This window comes from Haemaphysalis longicornis, unplaced genomic scaffold (assembly GCF_048455015.1).
Source record: "Haemaphysalis longicornis isolate Haplotype H1 unplaced genomic scaffold, Haemaphysalis longicornis Haplotype H1 scaffold_14, whole genome shotgun sequence".
Classification (NCBI taxonomy): Eukaryota; Metazoa; Arthropoda; class Arachnida; order Ixodida; family Ixodidae; genus Haemaphysalis; species Haemaphysalis longicornis.
In genome coordinates this window covers 21,798,651-21,823,863 of record NW_027526245.1, presented here as the reverse complement: position 1 = coordinate 21,823,863, position 25,213 = coordinate 21,798,651, and the positions used below count along the sequence as shown (strand labels likewise).

General features: G+C 45.8%; 1 protein-coding gene across 7 annotated transcripts in view; it reads left to right on the top strand.

Moving 5' to 3' along the window:
* Positions 1 to 25,213, top strand: part of LOC144165193 (multidrug resistance-associated protein 1-like) — a 333,102-nt gene that overhangs the window by 70,271 nt on the left and 237,618 nt on the right. For 4 of the 7 annotated variants that reach the window (XM_077695307.1, XM_077695310.1, XM_077695306.1 and 1 more), the window contains exons 2-5: positions 7,974 to 8,120; positions 14,020 to 14,157; positions 22,880 to 23,008; positions 23,640 to 23,783. The exons of 1 other annotated variant lie outside the window; for it this stretch is intronic. In XM_077695307.1, coding sequence (XP_077551433.1) covers positions 7,980 to 8,120; positions 14,020 to 14,157; positions 22,880 to 23,008; positions 23,640 to 23,783 — 552 coding nt within the window. In that variant the 5' untranslated portion in view covers positions 7,974 to 7,979. The remainder of the gene's footprint in view (positions 1 to 7,973; positions 8,121 to 14,019; positions 14,158 to 22,879; positions 23,009 to 23,639; positions 23,784 to 25,213) is intronic. 2 more of the 7 variants (XM_077695309.1, XM_077695308.1) reach the window with 2 other exon arrangements.

Genomic DNA, 25,213 nt, shown 5'->3' with positions numbered 1-25,213 from the left:
TCGAGGAATTACAGGGCATTAAATGGGATGTAATAGGGCTTAGCGAGGTTAGGAGGGCAGGCGAAGCCTTTACGGTGCTGAAAAATGGACACGTCCTATGTTACCGTGGTCTAGAGGACAGAAGAGAACTGGGAGTGGGATTTCTAGTCAATAAAAGCATAGCTGGCAACATAGACGAATACTATAGCATTAACGAAAGGGCAGCTGGTCTTGTAATTAGGCTCAATAAGAGGTACAAGCTCAAGGTGGTGCAGGGCTACGCACCCACATCCAGCCACGACGACCAAGCAGTGGAACGCTCTTATGAAGATGTGGAATCGGCAATGGCTAAAGTAAAAACACAGTATACCGTAGTTATGGGGGACTTCAATGCTAAAGTAGGCAAGAATCAAGCTGGAGACGAGGCAGTTGCGAACCATGTTCTGGGCTGTAGAAATAGCAGGGGGGACCTACTGGTCGAGTTTGCAGAACGGAATAACCTACGCATAATGAATACCTTCCTCTGTAAACGGGAGAGTCGGAAGTGGACCGGGAGGAGCCCGAATGGGGAGCACAAAAATGAAATAGACCTCATATTATGCGATAACCCTGGCGTCGTGCAGGATGTGGAAGTGCTCGTAAGGGTAAGGTGTAGTGACCACCGTATGGTAAGATCTCGAATTAGGCTAGGTTTGAGGAGGGACCGCAACAAGCTAGTGCGAAAGAAGCCCATAAATGAGCTAACAGTAAGACGCAAAGTAGAAGCATTCAGGATCGCGCTGCAGAACCGATATTCCGCCCTTAACGAGGAAGCCCAGCTTACGACACAGGAAGCCAGCGACAACCTTACACGCATTATCACGGAGTGTGCAGTAGAAGTCGGGGGCACTATGGCTAGACAGGATACTGGTAAACTCTCACAGGAGACGAAAGATCTAATCAGGAAACGGCAAACCATGAGAATCTCTACCGCAGCTGACAGAATAGAACTAGCCGAGCTCTCGACGTTAATCAATAAGCGTAAGACAGCTGACATACGGAAGTATAATATGGAGAGGATCGAATACGCTGTAAAGAACGGAGGTGGCGTGAAAGCAGTGAAGAGACGTCTTGGCGTGGGGAAAAATCAGATGTATGCACTTAAGGATAAGCAAGGCAATGTCATCACAAATAGGGATAAAATAGTGACAGTGGCCGAGGAGTTCTATAGGGATCTGTACAGTAGCCGGGACATACAGGATAATGCCGAACGAGACAGTAGTTCAGAGGAGATAGACATCCCACCAGTAACGACCGAAGAAGTAAGGAACGCCTTGAAAGAAATGAAAGGAGGCAAAGCACCTAGTGAGGATCAGATAACAGCAGACCTCTTGAAGGATGGCGGAGAAATTGTACTTGAAAAACTGGCAAACCTGTATACGCAATGCCTAATGACCGCAATGGTACCGGAATCTTGGAAGAACGCGAACATCATCCTAATCCATAAGAAAGGCGACATGAAGGACTTGAAAAATTACAGGCCGATCAGCTTACTCTCAGTCGTCTACAAGGTATTTACCAAGGTAATCGCTAACCGAATCTCTGCAACCTTAGATTTCAGTCAACCTAAAGAACAAGCAGGGTTCCGTAAAGGTTATTCAACAATGGACCATATTCACACGATCAATCAGGTGATAGAGAAGTGCGCTGAGTATACTGAACCCCTATATAGCCTTCCTAGATTATGAGAAAGCATTTGACTCGGTCGAAACCCTAGCGGTCATTCAGGCATTACGGAACCAGGGGGTAGATGAGCATTATGTAAGAATATTAGAGGATATCTACAATGGGTCTACAGCTACCATCACCCTCCATAGGGAGAGCAGTAAAATACCTATAAGGAAGGGTGTCAGACAAGGAGACACAATCTCTCCAATGTTATTCACAGCATGCTTACAAGAAGTATTCAGAACGTTGGATTGGGAACAGGTGGGAATAAGGGTTAATGGAGAATACCTCAGTAACCTTAGATTTGCTGATGACGTCGCCTTGCTAAGTAACTCGGGGGACGAATTGCAAAGCATGCTTTCCGCACTGGGCGAACAGAGTATAACCGTGGGCCTGAAAATTAATATGCAGAAAACTAAAGTAATGATCAATAACCTCGGGACAGCACAGCACTTTGAGATAGGTGGCGAGGCAGTGGAAGTGGTAAGCGAATATATCCACTTAGGCCAAGTTGTGACCCCAGATCCCAACCATGAGGCAGAGATAATTAGAAGGATCAGAATGGGGTGGGGCGCATATGGCAGACATTCTCAGATAATGAATAACAGCCTACCATTGTCGCTGAAGAAGAAAGTGTATGACAGCTGCATCTTACCGGTACTCACCTACGGGGAAGAAACTTGGAGGCTCACTAAGAGGGTTCAACTTAAATTGAGAACGACTCAGCGGGCAATGGAGCGGAAAATGATAGGTGTAACATTAAGGGACAAGAAAAGAGCGGAGTGGGTCATGGAGCAAACTGGTGTTAAAGACATATTAGTAGAAATTAAGAAGAAGAAATGGACGTGGGCAGGGCATGTAATGCGAAGGCAAGATAACCGCTGGTCATTAAGGGCAACAGAGTGGATCCCTATAGAAGGCAAGCGTTGCAGGGGGCGGCAAAAAGTTAGATGGGCAGATGAGATCAAGAAGTTTGCGGGGATAAATTGGTCACAGTTGGCACAGGACCGAGGTAATTGGAGAATAATGGGAGAGGCCTTTGCCCTGCAGTGGGCGTAGATAGGCTGGTGGTGATGATGATGATGATGATGAGTATGATTACAAATGAGTATTTGATGAGTCAGTACGAGTGATTTTTTGAACAGACGAGCTTTTTGAGTATGAGTTTGATTGAGTACAGCGTGAATGAAAAAAATTGTGATTGAGTTTGAGTGAGTTCTTTCTGTTTTGCCGACCTATGCCCACAACGCAATAAGTTAACGTCACCTGGACACCCGGACACAGTGGTGTGGAAGAGAATGACGTATTGACCAAGAGGCAGATGAACTCGCACCACGATTACCACACTGGCCCACTCTAAAAACGTTAAGAAGAAATCCTAATCCTATGCCTATGAACGCGATCTTTCCCCTTGCTATAACCAGGTTTCGGCGCCGAAGAATCGAGAACTCTGTGGACCAAAAGAAACACAAGAATCTGCGAACGTGTGTGCGTTGAGGTGGGAACATCGGACATTCACTTAACACTCTTCTAAAAGCAAGGAAACATCCACCCTCTTGCACGTAACATAGCCATGTGCAAGAGTATGGTTAGGAGACATCAACTTGAACATGAACATTACATATCCTATTTCTTCGAAACATCAAAGCAGCTTTAACCAGCCCCTTACTTCAAGATCAGTGCGCGATGATTGGAAGGATAAGGGAAGTTTCTGCTGCATCAGGGGCCTTGAACTTCAAATTCCACCATTGGGCTGCCTGCCATCTCCAAAAGCAAAACCATTTCTTTCTGAACAAATATATTTACTCTGTCTCTCTCTCTCTCCCTCTTCGCAAAAAGCACAATTGTTCAGCTCGGCCTAGATATTATAGAATTAGCATTTTCAAACGCTGACAGTGGCGCATCCCGCTCAAACTGACCTCGCCTCCGTAATCTTTCACGCTCACATTTTTCACCACAGAAGCCCGAGACCCTTTGTCTTTCCTTGGCCACAGCGATTTAGGATCCCTCGTTGGTAGTTTTTCTCGGATCGGAAAGCATAAGCCGGAATTGCAGCCGGTGCGTACGAAAACGCTCCGTGGGAGTCGAAGTACCGCTATCGTGCCTTATATCTTACGATACAACATAGATTTCTGCAACTTTTTTTTCGTGAATCAATTCGCAAGCTCCAAGTTTTGCCAAAACAATTCGCATGTCGCATAAGAACGCTCCTGTTTAACTTCCAAAATATTGAATCCTAGAGAATAAAGCGAAGTCATAGCTGCAATTCTTAATTTCAAGAATAGCAACGGCTGCGATGCAGAAAATATGCTAATTAAACACCTGAAGTACATCGTAGACATTTTAGTACTACCATTAGCTCGTATATTTAACCTACACCTGGCAAATGGAGTATTTACAAATCGCATGCAACATGCTAAAGTTGTGTTTTATTATGTCTTAAAAATTATCGGCCGATTTCAATATTGCCTTTTTTTTTCAAGGCGATTGAAAGGATTATATATTGTCAGTTGTATAAATATCTCTTTAAAAAGTTTGCTTCACTGTTTTCAACACAGTTAGTTTTCCCAGGCATTTTTCTACAAGAACTGCGTTCCCTAAACAAAAAGAAACAATACTGCAAAATTTTGCCGACAATTTATTTACACTGGGAACTTACATTGATTCATGCAAACCTTTTGATTCGTTGAGTCATAACGTTCGACGAAATAAAACAGGACCACCGCAATAAAGCGTATTAAGTCCCCTGTTATTTTCTTTATATATATATTTTTTATATTTTTCCCTGTTTTTTTTTTGCTTGATATATTCATAATCTGCACTGTATTGTCACACGTCCTGAAGTGAACCTTATATATTACCTGAAAAAATAAAGCTTTTAATTTGCAGTTTCCTGTTTCTTCCCACCGAACCTATGGCCAGTTAGTCGGGGGCACGACAATTCAAACGGATAAATTTAAATAAATTGCATCTATTGCAAAAGAGGTTTGTAAGGGTTGTAGCCCATGTTGTATTTTCGATTGATAGAAAATAATTAACATTAATCGTTTGTACCACTTTCGTTTAATGCAAACATATAAAAATGCAGTTAAAAATCAACCGCCCATTTTACGTTGAGTTGTCTGGATTAAGAAAAATTTCTTTTCTGTACAACACGCGTTTTACCAAGGCATGGTGCACGCCAACTCCAAAAAAAAAAAAAACAACTACGGCTTACAGTCATTGAGATTTAGCCTACCTTTTTCTCTTTAAGTAACCTGAATGTGGCTGAAGTAGACCATTCACGCATCTCCAAGCGAAACTTGCGAGAATTGTTGCTTTAATATTATTCCTCTAATTTTGAATTTTTTTTTATTTTTTTTTACAGCTATGCTCGGTTGCGGTATCTGTGTTAAACGTAATTTGTATTCTTTACGTCCTGTGATAACTGTTTGAATGCTGGATTTAAGTTTACGCATCTGTCTCGTTGTATTGTTATATTATTGCAAATGTCTATTAGGCTATTAAAGCCGGTGTTGTTTATATGGGATGTTTTTTTTTGTTTTTTTTATCATGATAAAAACATGAAGCCTGTTCTTTTGTTTTCATCATGCTTGCCCTGCAATGTATATATACACGTGAAGTGTCATGTTAACACGTTCTAGGCGATTTACGACTTAGTCTTTACGATTGTGGTAATATCCCGTACGTGTGTCTTTCTGTGTTTGTTTTCTTTGTTTGTTTTCTGCATTTTTCTTACACGCCCCATTCCGATCGCATTTCCCGATTCCGACCTGTACACCGAACTTCTAAGAGTTCCTTTTTCGGTATGACCAACTGGTGTCGCCAGTTGCTGTCGAATATAGCCCCACGAAGCTGCCATGTAGTGCAGCTTTTTGTGACCGCCCCCTCCTTGTATGCTCAAGGAAAACAAAGTTTGATCTGATTAGATCTGATCATCATCAGCAGCAGCAGCAGCGTGCTCAGTTCCACTGCATGACGAAGGCCTCTCCTGTTGACCTCCAACCGCTCCTGTCCGGCGACAATCGAGTCAAGAGTTTTCTCGCGAAGTTGCGTATTTCATCCCCCTCATTACTCCCAGCCACACTAAATGAGCAAGCAGCAAACACTTTCGAAAAAATGAATGCTACTGTTAACGATTTCCTCTGAGCGTTTGTCGAAAAGACTTGCGACTTATTTTCCCCCGTCATTTCGTTTTCTTATGATTTACCTTTGTTTGTATATACCGGTTTTTGTTTTTGTTGCTGTGGTTTAGGAGACGAGTGTGGGTGCCAACATTTTTACAGTGCTCCATTTTTACTGCTTGCCGGGAAAAAAAATACTAGGTGTTCAAGGCTAGTTAAGCTATTTTAAGCTTTTTCTCGAAATGCGGGTATAATGTGATGAAATAGACATTCTCAGATAATGAATAGCGGGCTACCATTGTCCCTGAAGAAGAAAGTGTATGACAGCTGCATCTTACCGGTACTCACCTACGGGGCAGAAACTTGGAGGCTCACCAAGAGGGTTCAACTTAAATTGAGAACGACTCAGCGGGCAATGGAGCGGCAAATTATAGGTGTAACATTAAGGGAAAAGAAGAGAGCGGAGTGCGCCAGGGAGCAAACTGGTGTTAAAGACATATTAGTAGAAATTAAGAAGAAGAAATGGACGTGGGCAGGGCATGTAATGCGAAGGCAAGATAACCGTTAGTCATTAAGGGTAACAGTGTGGATCCCTAGAGAAAGAAAGCGTAGCAGGAGGAGGCGGCAGAAAGTTAGATGGGCAGATGAGATCAAGAAGTTTGCGGGGATAAATTGGTCACAGTTGGCACAGGACCGAGGTAATTGGAGAATAATGGGAGAGGCCTTTGCCCTGAAGTGGGCGTAGATAGGCTGGAGATGATGATAGTGATGATTATGATGGTTATGACACAAGAATAAATACTACTATTATTAAAACTAAATTAGGTTCCACGCGAACCTCCGACAGTAACCGGCGGCACAAATGTCGATGGTGGAGCAGTGGGAACAGAATTATAGATGCATCGGCAGGAAAGGGCTCAGATTACGAAGACGCTTTGGAAAATTTCAATTACATTCTTGGACATTTGAATTGACGTGACCGATTCTTTCGGGATGTACACTTTCTATAGGGCAGCGCAAGAAAATGCACTGCTTAATTCCACAGGTTCTCGCCCTTGATAGTCATCAGTTTGGACTTTCATATCTAAATTTCTAGCCACGCTCGTGCCCGTCGCATTATTGCTGACAAACGGCTTGAAGTGCCGTTGAACAGCAGGTTGCTCGGCGCAACATTACACGCCTTTGTCTTCGAATGAACGGAAAGCAAGCTTGATATAAAACTGAAAGCGCAATAGAGTAAGGCCATGTTTCCAACTTTGGAGTCAATTCGCGTTCCGAGTACATCCCGCCGGTTGATTTCAAGAAGAAAGGCCTGTGCCTTTACGGCCCCTGGCACTTACGGTTCAAGCAAATTTTGTGTTAAATGGATCAATAGGACGAAACTTTACGAAAATTGCAGAAGCGCTCATTAAGAATAATAACGCACTCAAGCCATGATCATCCCAGCGCACCCCTGTTTAGTAAACTACAAATTTTACCAATGGACAGTTTGCGTCAACAGAAAACAGCCATTGCCATTAATCATATAAGGTATAACCGCCCTGTCCATTCGTCCATTCTTTGCTCCTCATCCCGCCCTACGAGGAATTCTGCTGCCGGTAATTTCAACCTTCCTCCTACCAATAACGTATATGGAGAACGACGACTACAGTTCGTCGGTACCAAAATCTGGAATAGATTGCCCCAGGATATAAAATCGGCGGTTAACTTTCCTCTTAACATAAAGAAACACTTCCTTGCAATCCTTAATGAATCTCCGTCACCCCCCTAATAGGAACAAAACCGTTCAACTCTTGTGTACAAGTATCACACGTCCAGCGAACGTTTACTGTGTAGTTGTTATTACTGGTTGCCTTTCTTTTGTTTGTGTATAAAAATTGCATATTTCTGTTATCTTACCCAAGTTTGAGTATGTGAATATATATGTCTGTACAATGCCCTAACCTTCTTTTCTATATTCGCAATGTTTAGCATCTTGTATTCTGTAACCTGTTAGAATGCCTTGTATCGCAACATTGGACCCTATACTAGCCTCCGGCTATGGGTCCAAGCAGTCTTTTGAACTATCATGTTGGAATTGAAAATAAAGTGAAATGAAATGAAAAAAAAAAACTGCATATATTACTGCGTGATTTACCAGTTCATAACTTCCTTTCTTTTCAGACGCAGATGTTTGCCACAGTTGTGTCTTCTACGCTAAAGTGGACCGCGGTAGTTTTCATGGTCCTGAGTTTTATGGGAATAAGTGACAATACAATCAGGAGACGGAAAAAAACCGCGTCCATCACACTCCTAGATGCTTCTTACGGGGTATGTTGAGAGTTCTTGTTCTTTAAGTAACTTCATTATAGTGAATATAGTAATATGTACGATAGATACGTTGGAGGTCGTTTTCAGAAAAAAAACGCGTTGAACAACACTGCGCCGACCAACGTTACTTAGTATTAGGTTTCTTTGATTTATCATTTTGAACGGCTCCGAATTTGTTCAAGGCCGTACCGTATTTTATTTGCCCATAAAATATCTATTGGGCGAGCAAAATTGGAAGCTTTAGGAACTACTCAAAACAGGACTCGACAAGCAACTAAAGGAGACCCATGAATCAATCATCTTGAGCGCATCGGATAATTCCAAACATAACACGGCATAATTGCGTCGCATTCCTTTTGCGTTTGCAGTAAAACTTCAGGTCATTTTGTCATTTATTGCGTGCCTTAATTTCTGCTAAGCAAACAACTTACCTTATCAATAAATAATTCACAACTGTGTCCATCTTCTTCCCCATTATCCGTGCTTTATACATCTGTCGCTTCTAAATAGCAATACATATGGAGAGTGCAAAGAGGCTCTACTGTTTAATGGTTACCCAGCAACAGAGAGAGAGAGAGAGAGAACAACTTTTATTAGGAGCATTGATTAGAAGATCATGTCGGAGTGGTTCCCCGTTCACGGGAATCCATTGGCCGTCTTGACTACGGCTGCCCTCTCTATGATCATGAGCTGATCCGGGAGGGAGGGGCTAGACAGCAGTGTCTCCCACTGCTATTGGGGGTGAGGGGAAGGAAATATTAGGGGTGGCAAACCCAGCAAGAAATTGTTCGCAATCAAGCTGGTTTACTAACCTCAGAATATAACGAAGTTTTTTTTACCCACGGGAAAATTGCGCCTACTATGTGGATAGCGACGAATGTGGGCTGACTAGAGGGGGTCATCGTTTTCACTGAGTCGCATACAGGCACCCACCAGCATAATTGCTGTATATACAATGTGACGTTTAACACCAAGACGTAAACTTGACGTAGCGCCTTAAGCCTCCAAGGCACCTGGATCGAAGTGTTTAGATCGAGCGTTTCGAAATAGAAACCCCGGTGCCGCGCCGCACTTGCCCCCGAAAACCTCATGTAACTCACAGTTTTGCTACAGCGAAACCGCGTCGCTGTTTGCATCAGCGATATCCAGGTGTAAGAATAGCAAGGACAATTTTATTGCTAATATTTCAGATGCATAGCTCAATACACTAAATTGAAACTATAAAGCATGGAAATGAAGTCAAGGGTTTGACGGACAACCGTCTGGTCGGGAGGGTACATTTGAGAGTACATCAGGACCTACATCAGGACCTACAGTACATCAGGAGTACATCAGGAGGGTACATCAGGACCTGTCGGGCTGCGGCTACCCTGACGCCTTTGTTTCCTCCGTGGAAAGAAGGATGGCTCTGCAGACAACGCCCAGTGCCGCTAAAAAGAAGTGGGCTGCCATTCCTTATGTCCCTGGCACAAGCGAAGCATTGGCTCGTGTTCTGCGCAGCTATGATGTGCACGTGGCACACGTGCCATCGAAGAGGCTGCGACACACATTGACCCACGTAAAGGATAAGCTTCCTAAAGAAAGATATCCCGGAGTGATATATGAGGTCCCTTGTGGAAACTGCAACTCTGTGTACGTAGGCGAGACGGGCTGCTTTCAAAAGCGCCTAAAACAGCACTGCTATGATGTGAAGACGAAAAAAGTGGCGTCGAATGCCCTCGCCGAACATGCGGAGCTGTCGGGTCACGAGATAGACTGGGAAAATGCACGCATCATCACTACGGAGAAGAATTCGGCCGCAAGATTAAATTTAGAATCGCTAATAATACAGACAACGCCTAACACCCTCAATCGCAACATCGGAAACTTGCACCCAATGTATGCACGCTGCCTACGTCATGTTTTAAAGCCTACTTAAGGCCGTTTTTCTCTGCAATAAATTTCATTGTGAACAAGGCTCCCGTGCGGGAGCCGAAACGTCTTTTAAGTTTTTCTTTTTCTTTTTCGTTACTTGGTCGGTGCCCTCTTTCTCTCTCAAAGCATGGAAATGTAAAAGGCGGTAGAAATAAAGAAAATGCACAGCACAGAGAACACAGCGGCCGCCAGGGGCGCTGCTTACAACAAGAGTTCCTCACCAGAAATGTTTATCGCAAAAGGGCCCCCCTAATCAGCCCTAAACTACACATCTCTCTCTTCTATTACACGGCAGTAGTGTCACCTGTAGCGGCACGGAAGGGGTCTTTCTGCAGAACAGTGTTCAATGTTTTTGCTAGCGTCGCACCTACGGAGTGCAGTTCGTTCTGTGCCCCTTGATGTTCGCCAGAGGCTCTTCAGTCACGGTCGCCAGCCGTGACCGAACTGACGCAGTTACTCCAAAGCGCTTCTCCCACTATCAATCAAAAAGTGGCGCAAATTAACGCTTTGGTTTCATAAATCAATAAAAAGTCTACGTCGCCAAGAAGAACTTGCAGTGGTTATGGAGTTTATATTTTGGAAATAGTGTCTACCAAACGATGGATGATGCTATGAGGTCAAGCACATACGTCTCCGTGATAGCCGCCCAATATAGACTTCGAAAGAGCCAGGGTCTTGCAACTTCGTCTAGCACAAGCTCAGCAATAACCATCCATCGCATGCTCTTGCAGCAACGATTTAAGTCATGCAAGCGTTAGTGTCCTCTGTCTCTTTTTTTTTGGCATTCCCCTTCAGTATGCGCAACAATTTGTGTTGATCCTTTTCCCTAATTTCCACTGCCCTTTCACAATGAGTCGCCACCACCAACAGTCTGCAATCCGGTGTTTCTCAGTGCGTACTGTGCTTAGTGCTTTAGCTGTCACAGCGGTCATATCAGCCCGCTTGAGCAGCGGCATCCTTGCGGGTAACTTCCTCTACTATCCGGTAGTATAGGGTTTTCGTCGCCGTTCTCGCCATGCGTTCCTCTTTGGCCGACAATTCAACGACGCGAACAAGCCGTGGTTGGGTCAACCACTCGAGCCCGAGCCAGAGCCGGACGAGCATCCCCAATTAGTCTCGTTGCCTGCCCACGAACTATGTCCGCGTTGCGAAGGCGGCTCCCTGAGCAGTCGAAGATAGCCCATCTACGCGCTCTTTCCCATCTGTTGCTTCGTGCTTCTCGGTCGCTCGCTCTGTTGCACAGCGAAGAGGGCTATAGGAAAAAAAACACAATGATTATAAGCCCAATAGATTGCGCACGCCATAAACCTCATTCGAGTCCTCACGATAACCGAGTCCAGGTCAGACCTGGGCTCAGGAGGCGTATGCCTTAACACTGGGCTACACCATTTCGCTACTGGCGGCGGGAAAAAAGTTTGGCTAGTGCGTGGCGCATGACCGTGAACTTGTCAGCATGGGAGTAGAACAGGGGCACATAAGCCACACAAAACTCTGAATCTGGGATGAGAGCGTAAAATATCCCAAATCCAGCTGCCCAAGTAATTCGAGCTAAATAAACGAAGAAACTAAAGAGAAGAAAGCGGCGAAAATGCGTGGCCGAAGCGTGACAAGCCGATCGTAAGAACATAAGGGCCGAGATTTTTTTCCAAGTCATATGACCCAAGACTTCCAGACCACAACGAATAATTTCTTTTAAGTTTCTGCAAATAATTACTCCGAAAAATTGCACAAGTATAATGTTCCCAGCAATTTCTCATAATGCATTTGTGGGAGGACTGATCATAAACAAATGAGAAAAGCCTACGTAAGTAATAGTCGCGCATCGCACAGTAGGAAATGAAACGGCTGTGTATCTTTTTTTTGTTGTCGTTGACATCTATCAGATAAATTTTTTTTTCTGTGCCCAACGCATTGATTTTTTGTGCCCCTTCTTAAAGGTCTTATTAGTAGGTTTGGAGATGTTTAGGAGGCTCACAAAAATCGTATAGATTTTTTCTTCAGGCTGTATGGCATACATTCCCTTCTTCACAAATTGGCTTTCGTTATGGCCGCGTACAAAAAGGTGCATATCCGCAGCGTGCGTTGTGTATTCACATGAAAATGCAATAAGAAGGTTTGTGCTACGCCACCGCGAAACGGCGGAGTCAACGTTGTGAAGTGCTCGAAGGCCGCTTTTATGCCCCGAATTTCTACCTTAACCATCGTTATCCTAACGAAGTGAATCTCTACCCGAATAGTTATTACATGATTACGGTGCCGGAGGCTTGATATACTCGCTAACGAATGCAACAGATCGTATACGTGTCGGTTTTCAGTGTAACAAGAATCGAAACTGAAGATTATGACCAAGCAGCTCTTTATTGTTTGCCAACCCATTCAGGCGCAATAAAAAAACAAATCCTGGCCTACTCTGAATGACATTGAATGAGTTGAAAATTATTGTTACTCCCTTGTCCTGGACTAAGGAGCCCTCCCACTAACCAGCTCTATTTTACTGTTAAATAAAGTTTTATCTTCCATCGCCCCCTCCTCTACTTGAGTGCAATTTTGCTATAAGGCATATGTGAATATTGGAAAGATATGACTGAGGTAAATTCAGCGAAATATTACTCCAGGTCTGAAGAAGCATAGTGTTGCTGTATTTTTACCATAGACGTTACGCGTTTTGCTCAATTAGCCTCCATACTGGTTATAAGCCTCCTATAAAACCAGCCCGCGCCTATACACACAGTAGGTTATTTGGAACTCAACCTAGATTTTTTGTGTCCCATAGTGCATGTCAGCATACCTTCATGCCATGACAACATAAAGTGATGTGGAGTGTTCAACAAGGTTGCAAAAACTGTTTTACCTTACATACGATTACCGGGAATCGGAATGCCTCCTACCAAAGCCTACCGACCTGAACGCCTGGAATTTGTTTTAGTGTTGTATTTTCGCTGTTCGTTATTAGACTCTAGCTGTTCCCTTTGTTCGAAAGATTGCTCGATACAGAAGCTGACGCCTAGCTGCGACTCTTCGCGCTCCGCACATGACCGGCTTCGCACGAATGGGGCGGCGCCGCCAGTGTTACTTCCGGAGCGGTATCAAAAACTATACTTTAAATCACGCGTTCAGCTCGTGTAAGCGATTTTAAGTCTTTTATTATGGTAAATAGTTACGCAAATGCAAAATCTGGGGCGGACAAGCATCAAATGTCAATCGCGAGCAAAGAAATAACAGGCAGAGCGAACCCCAGTGAAGCAGACGACCAATGCGAGAATCCCTAAGCCGACGTCACGGAGGCGCGTTTCGCAGCGCCGCCCGTGGTCGCGCTCACCGCCAGTAACCGAAATGAACACGCGAAACTTTGTATGGACCAAAACTAAACTCATTTCGTGGAGTGTTGCCCGGATGCAAATATGTGGCATACGCTATTATTGTAGATCGTTCTTGTGTGATTATGGTGAAGTCTACGTTCTTCAATGGCTTCACGCTTTTCCACGGATCGAACCGCGCTGCCTACCCGTCCCGCCCTAGAAGATGAACGTAGTGCGAGAGACGACGCTGGGTGGCTCCGACTGTGGCATGCTATAGCGCGAAACTTGCGCCCGCGGCCCCGCGAGCTGCGAACGCCGAGATCCAACAACCTACCTATAAGCTCCAACAGCGGCAGAGTCAACACTTTATCCCTATCCAATCCCTCCGAAATGATAGGTGCCCAACAATTTAAGGGCATCCTACTCATCATTATCATCATCATCGTGATTACAACACGTGAATAAAGTTGGCTTTGCCGTCAGGCGTTTCAGCTTACGCCACCACCGACAGCGCAAGGCCGCCAATACAAGCGATTGACAATAATTGGGAACCCTAAAACTTAGACATTACTTGCCGTCGCCCGAGGACAGTGCCAAATCCGTTACCATTATTGTTGGTAACATTGCCAGACTACGCTTATTGATGTTATGTATTGTTCCAATGACGGAAACAATTTTTCTTGCAGATTTGCAACCTAATAACGAGCTCCGTGTGCGCTTGGCAGGCAGTGAACATTTTTGAGCAAAGGCGTATGGAAAGCATGCCGAGCGGTCTCATTTTTGCACCTCACTTTCTACCCCTGTGCGTTCTCCCCTTCTTGATGGTAAGTTTTGACCAGCTTTAGAACACACTTCCAACCATGAAAAAAACAGACAATAGAGCAGAAATCCTGGCAAGTATGCCTGTTTTAATGTTCCGAAAATGACAATAATGACGCGAAAATTATAGCATTATTTGTTCCCTTAAAGTCAACAATTCCCGACAGTGGCCTGAAAAAAGCACTAGGGCCTGGCGAAATGTCTCTAGTGCACGGGCACCAAAAATTAGTTCCTGTTTATAAAAAAGCAATTATTCACCGCTATTTTCAAACATCTTTTTAAATATCTACTACTCAAACGTGCTTCGTTATTGCGAAAAAACTGCTCGCTACGTTTGTAATACACGCAAAAAAAGTGCTTTAGTTAAAACAATGGTTTCAGTAAGGTTAGTTGTGAGTTCAGGGTCATAGTGCTTCTTTCTACCACTCAAAATATTAAACCGATACCGATACTCAAACCGAGCCGACATGTCGATTCTTTTGTTGTATGCTCATTTTTAATGTTTTACAGTTTATTTGGTTTAGTTTGATGCACAGTACTGTACTTAATATTTCTAACATACCACCCATTCTGCTCATTATTGTCATACCCGCAGCGGTAACATGAATAAATTGAAAATAAAACGCGTCCGACAAGGAGATACCACCTTGTCAAAGTTCTTTACAGCTAGTTTAGATGGTTTAGCACCGGGGATCGTGCGAAATGGGTAATCTATCAGCCGCCTAAGAATTCTGAATAACATAATCTCGTTGAGTCAGTCAGGATATCTGCTAAGAATACTTCACTGCGATAGCTAAGTCGCGGCACGACGGAGCCTAAAAGAACTGAAATGGGTATACCGAAAACTTCAGCTCTCCCCACCTATGCGAGGAAACCTGAGGAGTACAAATATATACATCTTCGACAGGTTGCCATTGGGGATCAGAATTGTGGCATACAGCTTTGACACTTTAACACTGTGCGGCGGGGGACCAGATGCATGGAAAGCGCCCTCAAAGCATGACACAAGCGTAACCTACATCTGTTATGGAAAAGAAGCGTGCGCAACAAATGACTACCCATAGTGACTACTTGCGGAGCAGAACGTTGGCGACCCCTTTCAGAACAGATCCGCCAAGCGGTCTTTCGGAGGAGCCGCGCTAGCAGAAGCGCTTAGAGATTAGAAATGAGTACCTGATCTTAGGGAACAAACTCTGGTGGGGGACATCCTAGCTCGAGGGAATAAAAAGAGGAGGGGTTCAGCTCGATGCACGGAGGTGGGAAAACATGGAGGCACATGTATCCCGACAGAGCAGCGTAGGTTCACTCTGAAGTCTATCAGCTGTCTTTGTCTTGCAGTTGACGTGAATAAGCTAATGGAATAAATCACCAGTATTTACGAACGCGCACTGTCATGTACAATCGCCAGCAAAAGTTGGCGGGATGTGCAGCGCGTGTCGAGCGGCGCCAAACTGCAATGATGCGTCATCTGCAGCCTGCGAGCGCCGGGTCGAGGCTCAACACACAGAACACAAATAAGCGAAATGGCAGCGAATAGCTTCTCGCATAACTCAGTACCCATTCGGAGTTTTCAAAACTCCTTCCAATGGGACTACCGCCTTACTCCCAATATTTCCGGTTGTGTTCAGTAGCATATGGGGGTTTCTTTTACTGCCAGTACAAAGGTAGTTTTGAGGGCTACCATTGGGAGTATATTATTTCCTCTAACTGGGAGTTTTCAGGGCGCGCGCTGGGAGCATTGTTGACCTGCATTCGATGTATTTTTTTCTGTTTTTCGCCGTTTTATATAAGCGCTGTAGATAAATTTATTACTGTATTTGGGAGTTCTTGATGAGCGCACAGGTCAAATTTTCATTTCTCGTTCAGAATTACGTAATTTCTAGTATTTCTCCGCATCAAACGTCGAATGTCAAAACGTAAAAAAATTGTGTTCTGCACAGAGTCAATTTTCGCATAGCAATTACATAAATACGATATACATGTTAACACGACACTGAATCAACAAAACACCTACATCGAGAAAACAAGGCATCTTGGTAAAAACTTTATCTGATACAACCCTCTTCAACGAAAAAAAAAATGCAGGCCATTTGCAAACAATGAGGTCAGCATGTCGTCGATGCGCTGTTTGCTTGCACACTTGCCTCCCAAACTCTGACGCTGCCGCGCCTCATGGCACGTTCCACAGGAAACCACAGTAGCACATGCATTACAGGGATAACAAAATGCTTTAAATCTACGGCAACAAATACGGAAGCATATTGGACATCCAACCCGAAAAAAACATAAACCTCATTGTAATGACGGCGCACTTGTCACTCTTGTGTCCAACTTTCCGTAATGTCTGAATGGTTATTTAAGATTACGCAAAACTGCACTTCCGTCTGAGACACCTGCGGCCACTAGTTGGTCAAGAGAAAGTGCTGTTCGAACGGGACGCCCACCCTTGTGGCGATTAAATTCTCAAAACGGGGCTTTTCCTTGGTTTCCTCGCGTGTAGTGTTCTGAAAGCGAGCTTCAGGTTTTGCCACCCGCACGTCGCCTGTCTCCCCTCACTCAAAGCTAAGGAAAAATTTCGATTGGTGTGACGCCTGCGCCACCCTTCCCCCTAAAAAATAAATTAAGCAGCCGTCCATCGACAATACACAATGCTTCCTCCAATGGCGTTTGCTGGTTCTAGTTACCCGTGCCTAGCGCACGGAGAGCTCCCACGGGGCCCCATCCTTCTCCCCTTCCAGTGAAAGCAATGAACTGCCGGCTGCACGCGGCAGCCACTGTACCCGTACGCCGACAGCTTTCATGCGCGTGTGTGCGTGTTGTTTATTAGATGCGAACGCATCTCATTCACTGGCCTTGTCCCTGCATCCATCCGGCGTTGTCGGCGTCCACCCCTCCCCCATTCTCCTCGCCGCGCCAGCTGCGCTCTCCGCCACTCACCCCCTCTCCTCTCCGATAGCGAACACTCTCTCGCGAGGGGCATTGGATTGGATTCGATTGAATTGGCTTGGCTTGGATTGGTTCGGATTAAAGTGGATTGTGTTGCGTCATAGCCGCGGCAGACGCACTGGCGCCGGCGCGTCCCCTCACAGAATCACTCTCTTGATCCATGAAGCGGCAGAGACCCCGAACGCAGTGCTGGAAAAGCTGAGAAATATGTACATCCCTGAAGGTGAGCAGGTCCAGCATGCCGATTATGCCGGCTCCCCCAACCCTACTCTGGATGAGGACATTACTGAGGCGGAGGTGCGGGAAACCTTGCATGAACTTCGTACAACCTCAGCCCCGGGTGAAGACAGAGTTACTAATAAAATTTTACGAAATTTAGATGACGCCTCCATAGCCTACTTAGTTTGGGTATTCAATTACCATTGGAAGGAGGGCACGCTCCCTAAAGAGTTTCGCCATGCGAACGTAACATTCATACCAAAGCCGGGCAAGCCACTATCTCTGGATCATTTAAGACCCATCTCGCTAACCTCATGTATTGGCAAATTACTAGAACGGGTAATTCTAGCTAGGTTAAATCGTTTCGTCGAAAACACGCAATCTCTGTCCCCCAATATGTACGGCTTTCGAGCAGGGCTTTCCACAAATGATATACACTTGAGGATGCATCATGATATTCTGGAAAACCCACCCATAGCGGATGCCACAGCTCTTTTAGCCCTGGATTTAACCAAAGCCTTCGATAGAGTTACCCACGATGCTATCCTGAGAGGTCTGGAACGCATAGGACCAGGAGCTCGAGTATATAACTACGTGCGCGCGTTCCTCACACAAAGAACGGCCACACTCCGATTGGGAAATCTCACACTGCCCGATATACAGCTTCCATCGTGCGGTACTCCTCAGGGATCCGTTATTTCCCCGTTGCTCTTTAACCTAGCAGTGGCTCATATACCAACCACATTAGATCAGATACCGGAATTGCATTACACCCTTTACGCGGACGACATCACGCTCTGAGTAAAGGGAGGTAGTGATGCTCAACTTGAAGCCACCCTACAGGCTGGAGCAACAGCCGTAGAAGAAGGCGCGGCCTTGGCTGGCCTTCACTGTTCACCAGCCAAATCCGAACTATTAGTCTTCCCATCCAAGAAATCTAGAGCTCCGCGAGACCCCTCAATCGCGATACAGCTGGGGGGTACACCCGTACCACGGGTAATGCAAATAAACATACTTGGACTGCCTCTACAACAGGACCGACGAAACACAGCGTACATCAGGAAATTATCGGCTCATGTAGCGCAAATAATCGGGCTTCTTAGACGAATTGTAGCACGACGACATGGCCTCAAAGAAAACGATAGGCTAAAACTAATACAAGCATTCCTAATAAGTAGGATTACATATGCGCTCCCGTATCTTAGCCTCACGGAAGCGGAAATTCGAAAAGTGGATTGCCTAATTCGGAAGGCTTATCGAGCCGCTCTACAAATACCGCCAGGAGCTTCCACTGCCAGACTGGAGAGCACAGGCGTGTACAATACAGCCACAGAGCTAATCGAAGGACATCGCACGGGGCAGCTTGGCCGCCTGACGCCCAGTGTAGCCGGTAGAGCCCTCCTAGACAGCCTGCGCATTGGCTACCTACAAGAGCCCGAGATAAAATCACCCATCGAAACCGTTACGAGAGAAAACATCATTATTCGGCCCCTTCCTCGAAACATGCACCCCCAATATCATTCCCAAAGAAGGGCGCAACGAGCCCGTGCATTAACAGCAAAATACCCCATTGACCCAAGCACACTGTATGTTGATGCAGCGGAGTATCGTCATGTGGACGATTTTGCCCTGGCAGCCATCAACTCACCCGATTCTCCCCCACTCACGACCCTCACTATCCGAACCCGTCACCCTCAAGTGGCGGAAGAGGCGGCGATAGCACTTGCACTCACACATAGGCCAACACCCCGATTCATATTCTCAGATTCGAAAACGGCCATTGTAAACTACGCCAGAGGCCAGATCTCGCCTCAGGCCCACCAAATTCTTAATCAAAAACCACCTACTGATCCTGTAGAATTGATCTGGTTCCCTGCCCACACGGGTATTGGAGGAAATGAAGTGGCACACACCGCAGCCCGAGCTCTCGTCTCCCGGGCCTGTGATGCCAACACTGCCTCTCATGGAGCCAGATCAACCCGTGATAGTTTACTCACGTACAGAGAAATCACGGAACATCACCGCCTCTCCCGCCGCCCATCCTCCCGTCCCACCCATCCTCCCGCCCACCCATCCCTATCAGTGGAAGAGGAACGCCTTTGGCGTCAGCTTCAAACTGAATCCCTCCCCTGTTTAGCCGTCCTTCATCACATTCACCCCTCGCTGTACCCCACAACACTCTGCCAGCACTGCGGAGAACGGGCCACATTACACCACCATATGTGGGCCTGCAAGTACGATCCCTTCCCTCTCATCACCTCCCTCGACCAGTGGGAAGCAGCACTGGCATGCTCAAGCCTGGATCTCCAGAAGTTACTAACGGGTCGGGCAGCCACAGTCGCCGAAGCTCTACGGTCTTTGGCCACCAAGCTGCGCTAACCCTTTGTTAAATAAAGTGTTATCTCTCTCTCCCCTCACCGTTATGCGCGCTATAAAACGCGGTGCGTGCGCCGCTCCGCTCCATCGTTCCAGCGCCGTTCCTCCGCTGTCCAACGCTGCAACGCGAACCCCCTATGCGTCGCATCTACACAGGGGTTCCCGGGAGGGGAGGTGGGAGTTTTAAAGCCGATAGACTTCTTGGGCTACTTAAACCCAGAAATTTTGGTCTGTCTGTATGTCTGTCTGTGACTCGATTCAGCCACCCGGCCAAAGTAAAACAATCCCTGAGCAATAGTCTTATATAGTCACAGCTAAATATACCCAAGTCCGGTGTAATGTTCATACTTGTCAACGTTGTTGAAAAAGAACAAGACATTACGCAAATATAAGACAACAAATTAATACAGAAGTGATATCTCCAGTGTTCCTTTATAAAAAAATCATACATGCTTGACTTTTGCGCAATTAAATACTTCATCAACTGCAGAAAAAAAAATCCCTCCGCCGTCGCCTGCTGTCGCCCGCGACACTATAGCTTCTGGCGCCATTTTAAGAAATCAACCGGCAACAGTTACAAAAGGTTCCACTAGATAGGTTCCACGTTCTGCTTGCAACGCACGTGGAGTAGGGAAACGCGGTTCTATAAACGTTGAGGTAGGCCGCCTCGATTAACGCGCGTCTTCGCCGTACGGCAGCGTTGGCATCGAGACACCCGGTTTGGAGCAGTGGAACGCGGGAAATTTAAAATGACTTAAGCACACTTGTGGCGTCTTCACCTTGGGAGGAGCGCGACCCAAGAGGAACAACATGAGAGGTAAGCGGGAGAGCGAAGGTAGGCATTTACTCGGCAAAGGTTGATAAAGACTGTCCTCTTTTGACGACACATTTGCAACGAAAGGAGCAGATACGCGGCCAATTTTTTGTCACACGGCGCTTACCTGTCATATAAACCCCTAGTAGGAGGGACAATCATTGTTATTTATGGAATTCCCGACGTATGGGCGTTATCGGTCATCTCTGATCACTCGCTCGCTTTCGACATTCTTTCGACATTCTTTCATGCCATGCTTTCGACATTCGCGGCAGCCGCGGTGGCGCCGCCTGACCATCGGCGTCGTTCTGCTGTCTCTGGTGCAAGAAAACATGCAGCCAGCGGACGCCGTTTGCGCGTTGCGCAACGTTGAAGAAATCTTATCGTCATTCATTGATTGTAGTGTTTATTGCGGCGACGCTACAAGGGCAATGAGGGCAGTGGGCAATGAGGGGGGTGTTATTGGAGTTATTGGACGGCTCGGGGTTAATTTTGACAACATGGGGACGTTTAACGTGCGCGGAAACCTCGTACCACGCCCGTTCTTAATTTTCGCCTCCATCTTACCTTCCAAGTGACGTAATGGTTGACGACTAAATTTATTTTACAGGAGCTATTTAGGCTACCGGTTAGAAACTGCGTACGTCGACGGGATGCATAGAAAAACGTCGCGTCGCCAAATATAATCTTGCGGCAAAGCCAACATTCTGGTGAATGATCTGGCGCTCACTCTAATGTAGGTATGATGTAAAAAATCCGAGTGAAATTGGCCGTGAGCACGATGTTAGCACTACGCCGAAGCACATTTACTTGCCATAGTTAGTTTATAGGAAGCTGTAAACGATAGGGAATACGCGTCTGCTGCCCATACAGGACAGTCTAAGCAGGATGTATGGTTGCAGAAAACGGCTCTAACTCTTGTCTTGTCGGAACTACTTCAAAACAAATGTTATGCTAATTATTCGCTGAGACGACTACAACGGCAACTGTGGGAGAGCTGATAATTTATCCGCACGTTGGTTAAAAAAAATATAAATACAATTCGTGCTCAAACAGCAATGCCTCTTGAAACATAAGATTTATGCAACGTTCCGCGCCGCGCAAACAGCGGCCGCTGGCTACGTATTTTGCAGCACCAGTGACAGCAGAACGACGGCGATGGCTGCCGCGGCTGCCGCGGCTGCCGCGAATGTCGAAAGCATGGCACGGGGAAGCGAGTGATGAGAGATGGCTGGTAACAAATGGAGGACAGGCATGCGCACAGCGCACCTAGAACGCCCGGTTCTTGAGCCTCGACCTGGCGCTCGCGGGCTGCAGATGGCACAGCAATGCAGTTTTTCACCCCGTCGGCCACGCGCTGCACATCCCGAAAACTTTTTGCTGGTGACTGTACATCATGCCCCAGCCACTGTAACCCACATCTTGACTTCTTCCTCAGCAAATGGACGGGACGAATCGTCTTCCCTCTTTTCTAAACAAAGGTTGCAAGAGATGTTTCTAATATTGTCGATTATCGAGAAATAGTATCAACGCGCCCCTCATAACGAAGGGACACGATTTGGGATTGGCTTGAAGGGGAGGACAATGCCGTTGGCAGCTTGTGGCGAAGCCACACTGGCATATACGCAAAGATCGTGGGCTTTTTGCAGTACGCGTGCGTGTCTTTGTAGGCCTACGGAATGTACTTGCAATTGGGTTCTCGCGCTTTCTTAATAGGTATGTCTTCGGTGGTTGACATGGCGCTTTTGATTAGAATGAAATAAATGGCACATTCAGCAAAAAACCGGGAGTTGACGTGTGCGTCTTGAGCAGTGAAAGGGACCGCCAAGCTTTCAATATTAAAGGCGTCGTTCATATGTAAGACAGCGCGCTGCTAGGAAATGCTAGGCATGTGCGGAACCACGTAGAAGTGGAGAGTGGCAGCTCTGGAAGATTGCAGTGGTAATTGACATAAGCCTGCTCCCTGCAGACTTCATTCAGAAGTGCAACGGCCACCATTACTTATAGCGCCAACCTCAAAGGAGTACTCAGCTGCCTTGATTTTGGCATTATTCTTGCCAATTCGTTCTTAGGTGCTCTTTGAGGAGTTCTCATCTATTCCTCTGGCTAGCAGGCAAGCCCTAAATTTTTCACCAAAGAAAAGCCTTTTTTGTCTCTGCGGCGGGTCGACTTCCTAGCAAGCCTTTTCAAGTGTGGTTCTACATAATTTGGTGAAATTTTAAAGTAGTTTGTGATACTGCTGAACCAGTGGTTTTCTCCGGGAAGGAACAGCTCAGTGGACATGACCAAAAAAAAAAGCAAATATAACAACGCTAAGCACACACACTTCGAATAGGATGCAGTTGCTTACAGATTCTGCGCCCCCCTTTCAGATCAGCGTGGCGATAACCTCTGTGTACGCACGATGGCGTCATAATGGATGCCCCTTTTTAATCTGTGGAGCACACTGCATTCACTGCGTCGCGCTGATCATGGACCTGTATTCGGTAACAGGTGAATGGGTGAGTGAACTTTGTCAGAGTCAAACAGCCTTTTCTTTTTTATTCTTAACAGCCTCCTCTTGGCGATGCCGTGACTAATACACCACCTGTGGACATATTGCACTTGTAGCAAAGAAAAAAGCATGCAATGTTTTGGCAGAAACTGAGAAATATTTCAAGGCGATTATGAATTCGCGCTCCATGCGTTGTGCAACAAATATCTTGTGATTGTTACTCTAGCCCTCTTTTGGGACGTTGCGGACTAAGCTGTTGCGGTAAAAACACCAGGTTGAAGGATTCATTTTCGGCCACTTCTTGCTGAACTAATACTTGGAAAAGAACTGCTCCTAAGAAAAGAAGGCCACCCAGAAAACTATTATTTAGAGTGAGTGCACGACTTTGCAGCCACGGGGGGTGCCTTTCGGAGACATTTCGCTTCTTAGCGGCGCTAAACACCGTCACCAAGGATAAAAACACTGGCGACGGTAATAAACTATTGACGCCACTGTGGTTGTATTTCATACAAACTAATAGTGTACGACAGACGAAAATGACAACTTAAGTGATCAAGGAATCATTAAGGGCAATGACAGCACTTCAAAAATAGAAACTGATGTCCTTTTGCTCTTCGCACTGCTTTCTCTCCCCAAAGGGCTTCTTTTTACAGCACTCATTGAGTCTGGCTGGCAATTACACGTGGCTTCTAACTTCGAACGTCTGCCTTATCTTTGCTACATTCGGAAGCATTCTCTATTCGGGATTGCAGTACACCGCTGTAACGAAGAATAAAAAGCAGGTAAGCATAGCGCGTGCTCCTATAGGCGGCCGAGCTAGTTTGTGTATACGCTGCAATTAGAGCGCAATAGCGCGGGAACTCGCATTACTGCGGGGACAGATGCTGGCGTAGGGAATGAAATATAGAACACTAACGTGGATCTACGTGCAGATAAGCAGAATGGCTTATTGAGCTTACCATCACTGTTGAAAGCTCCGTGGTCAACTTGCAGCCCCGAATCATCGTTCTCAAGAAGCATTTTCTCCTCAGTGTATAGCTTCATCAGTACAGGTCCTTTTATAATGCATCGCCGTAAATAGGAGGTTCCTTGCAGCTAGGAAGTGAGTAGGGATAAGTGAACAGGGTTAAGGAAATGAACTTGACTAAAGCTTGGGATTGGGCTAGTTGGTTTGACATCTCAGGGGGAAAAAACAGCGCAGAGACGGGGACTAACGGACGAAAAAACAGTACAAGCGCTGTACTGTCTTTTCTCTGGGCTGTTTTTTCCCCCTGAGAGGTAAGTAAATGAAGGCGTCGCAGTAAATACGACGTGCATTGCAGCTAGGAAGTAAATAGGGTTTCATTCAGCGATAAATTTCTATTATTTTAATGCTGAACTTGGGCTTATAAATCTTACCCCGTATTTGCAATGTACCTCAGTAGCCGCGGATTTCTGCATCTACAACATACGCTCTTTATTCAACCCTGCAAAGCGCTGGCTGCACAAAATCCCAGGTGTCTGAACACGCAATGATGTTTTGCCAATAAATGAGTATAGAATTCCTGTATTAAAAAATTATTTTCCGCATCGTGACACTGTATTTTAACACTACGCACGCGGCCGATATTGATAACGTTTCTCATAAAAATATTTTAACGACTGCTGTGTCAAAAGGAGTGTTAAGAAATTCCTTTACACCTTTTATCTTTTTTGCTTCTATATTTTTACTTGGTTTTACAATACTATACTGTTTGGCTGCTATCAAACCGATGCAGGTATTGCTCTTGGCAAATAAAATTAATTCAGGCAGACAACAGTAAACACAGAACGCTCCACAAAACTTATTACACCGCGTAAACTCGTGCATATCGACTGTGCTTCCAATGTTGACACAGGAAACTCGTTCCCCAAGGTTTGTACGCACATTTTCAAAGAAAACACAGTAATCTCTTGTGTACGCGAACTGGGATGTCTCAAAATAACTGGGCCCTTTTTTCTTCAACGGCAAAGTTTCATTCGCCTTGCATTTTCCTTCAATCGGCCAGATGTATTTGCCCCCTTTATCTCAAAACATGTTTTGGGGTAACGACGGATATCTCCAACTGTTGACAGAGGCAGAGTCCGCAAAGAAGGCAAAGCCCGCTGCAGGGAGCTAAAAAGGTCTCCGTGCGGATGCTCGGCTCCCACAACGCGCCGACGTGGCCGTCAACGTCAAATTTACGCGGAGTAC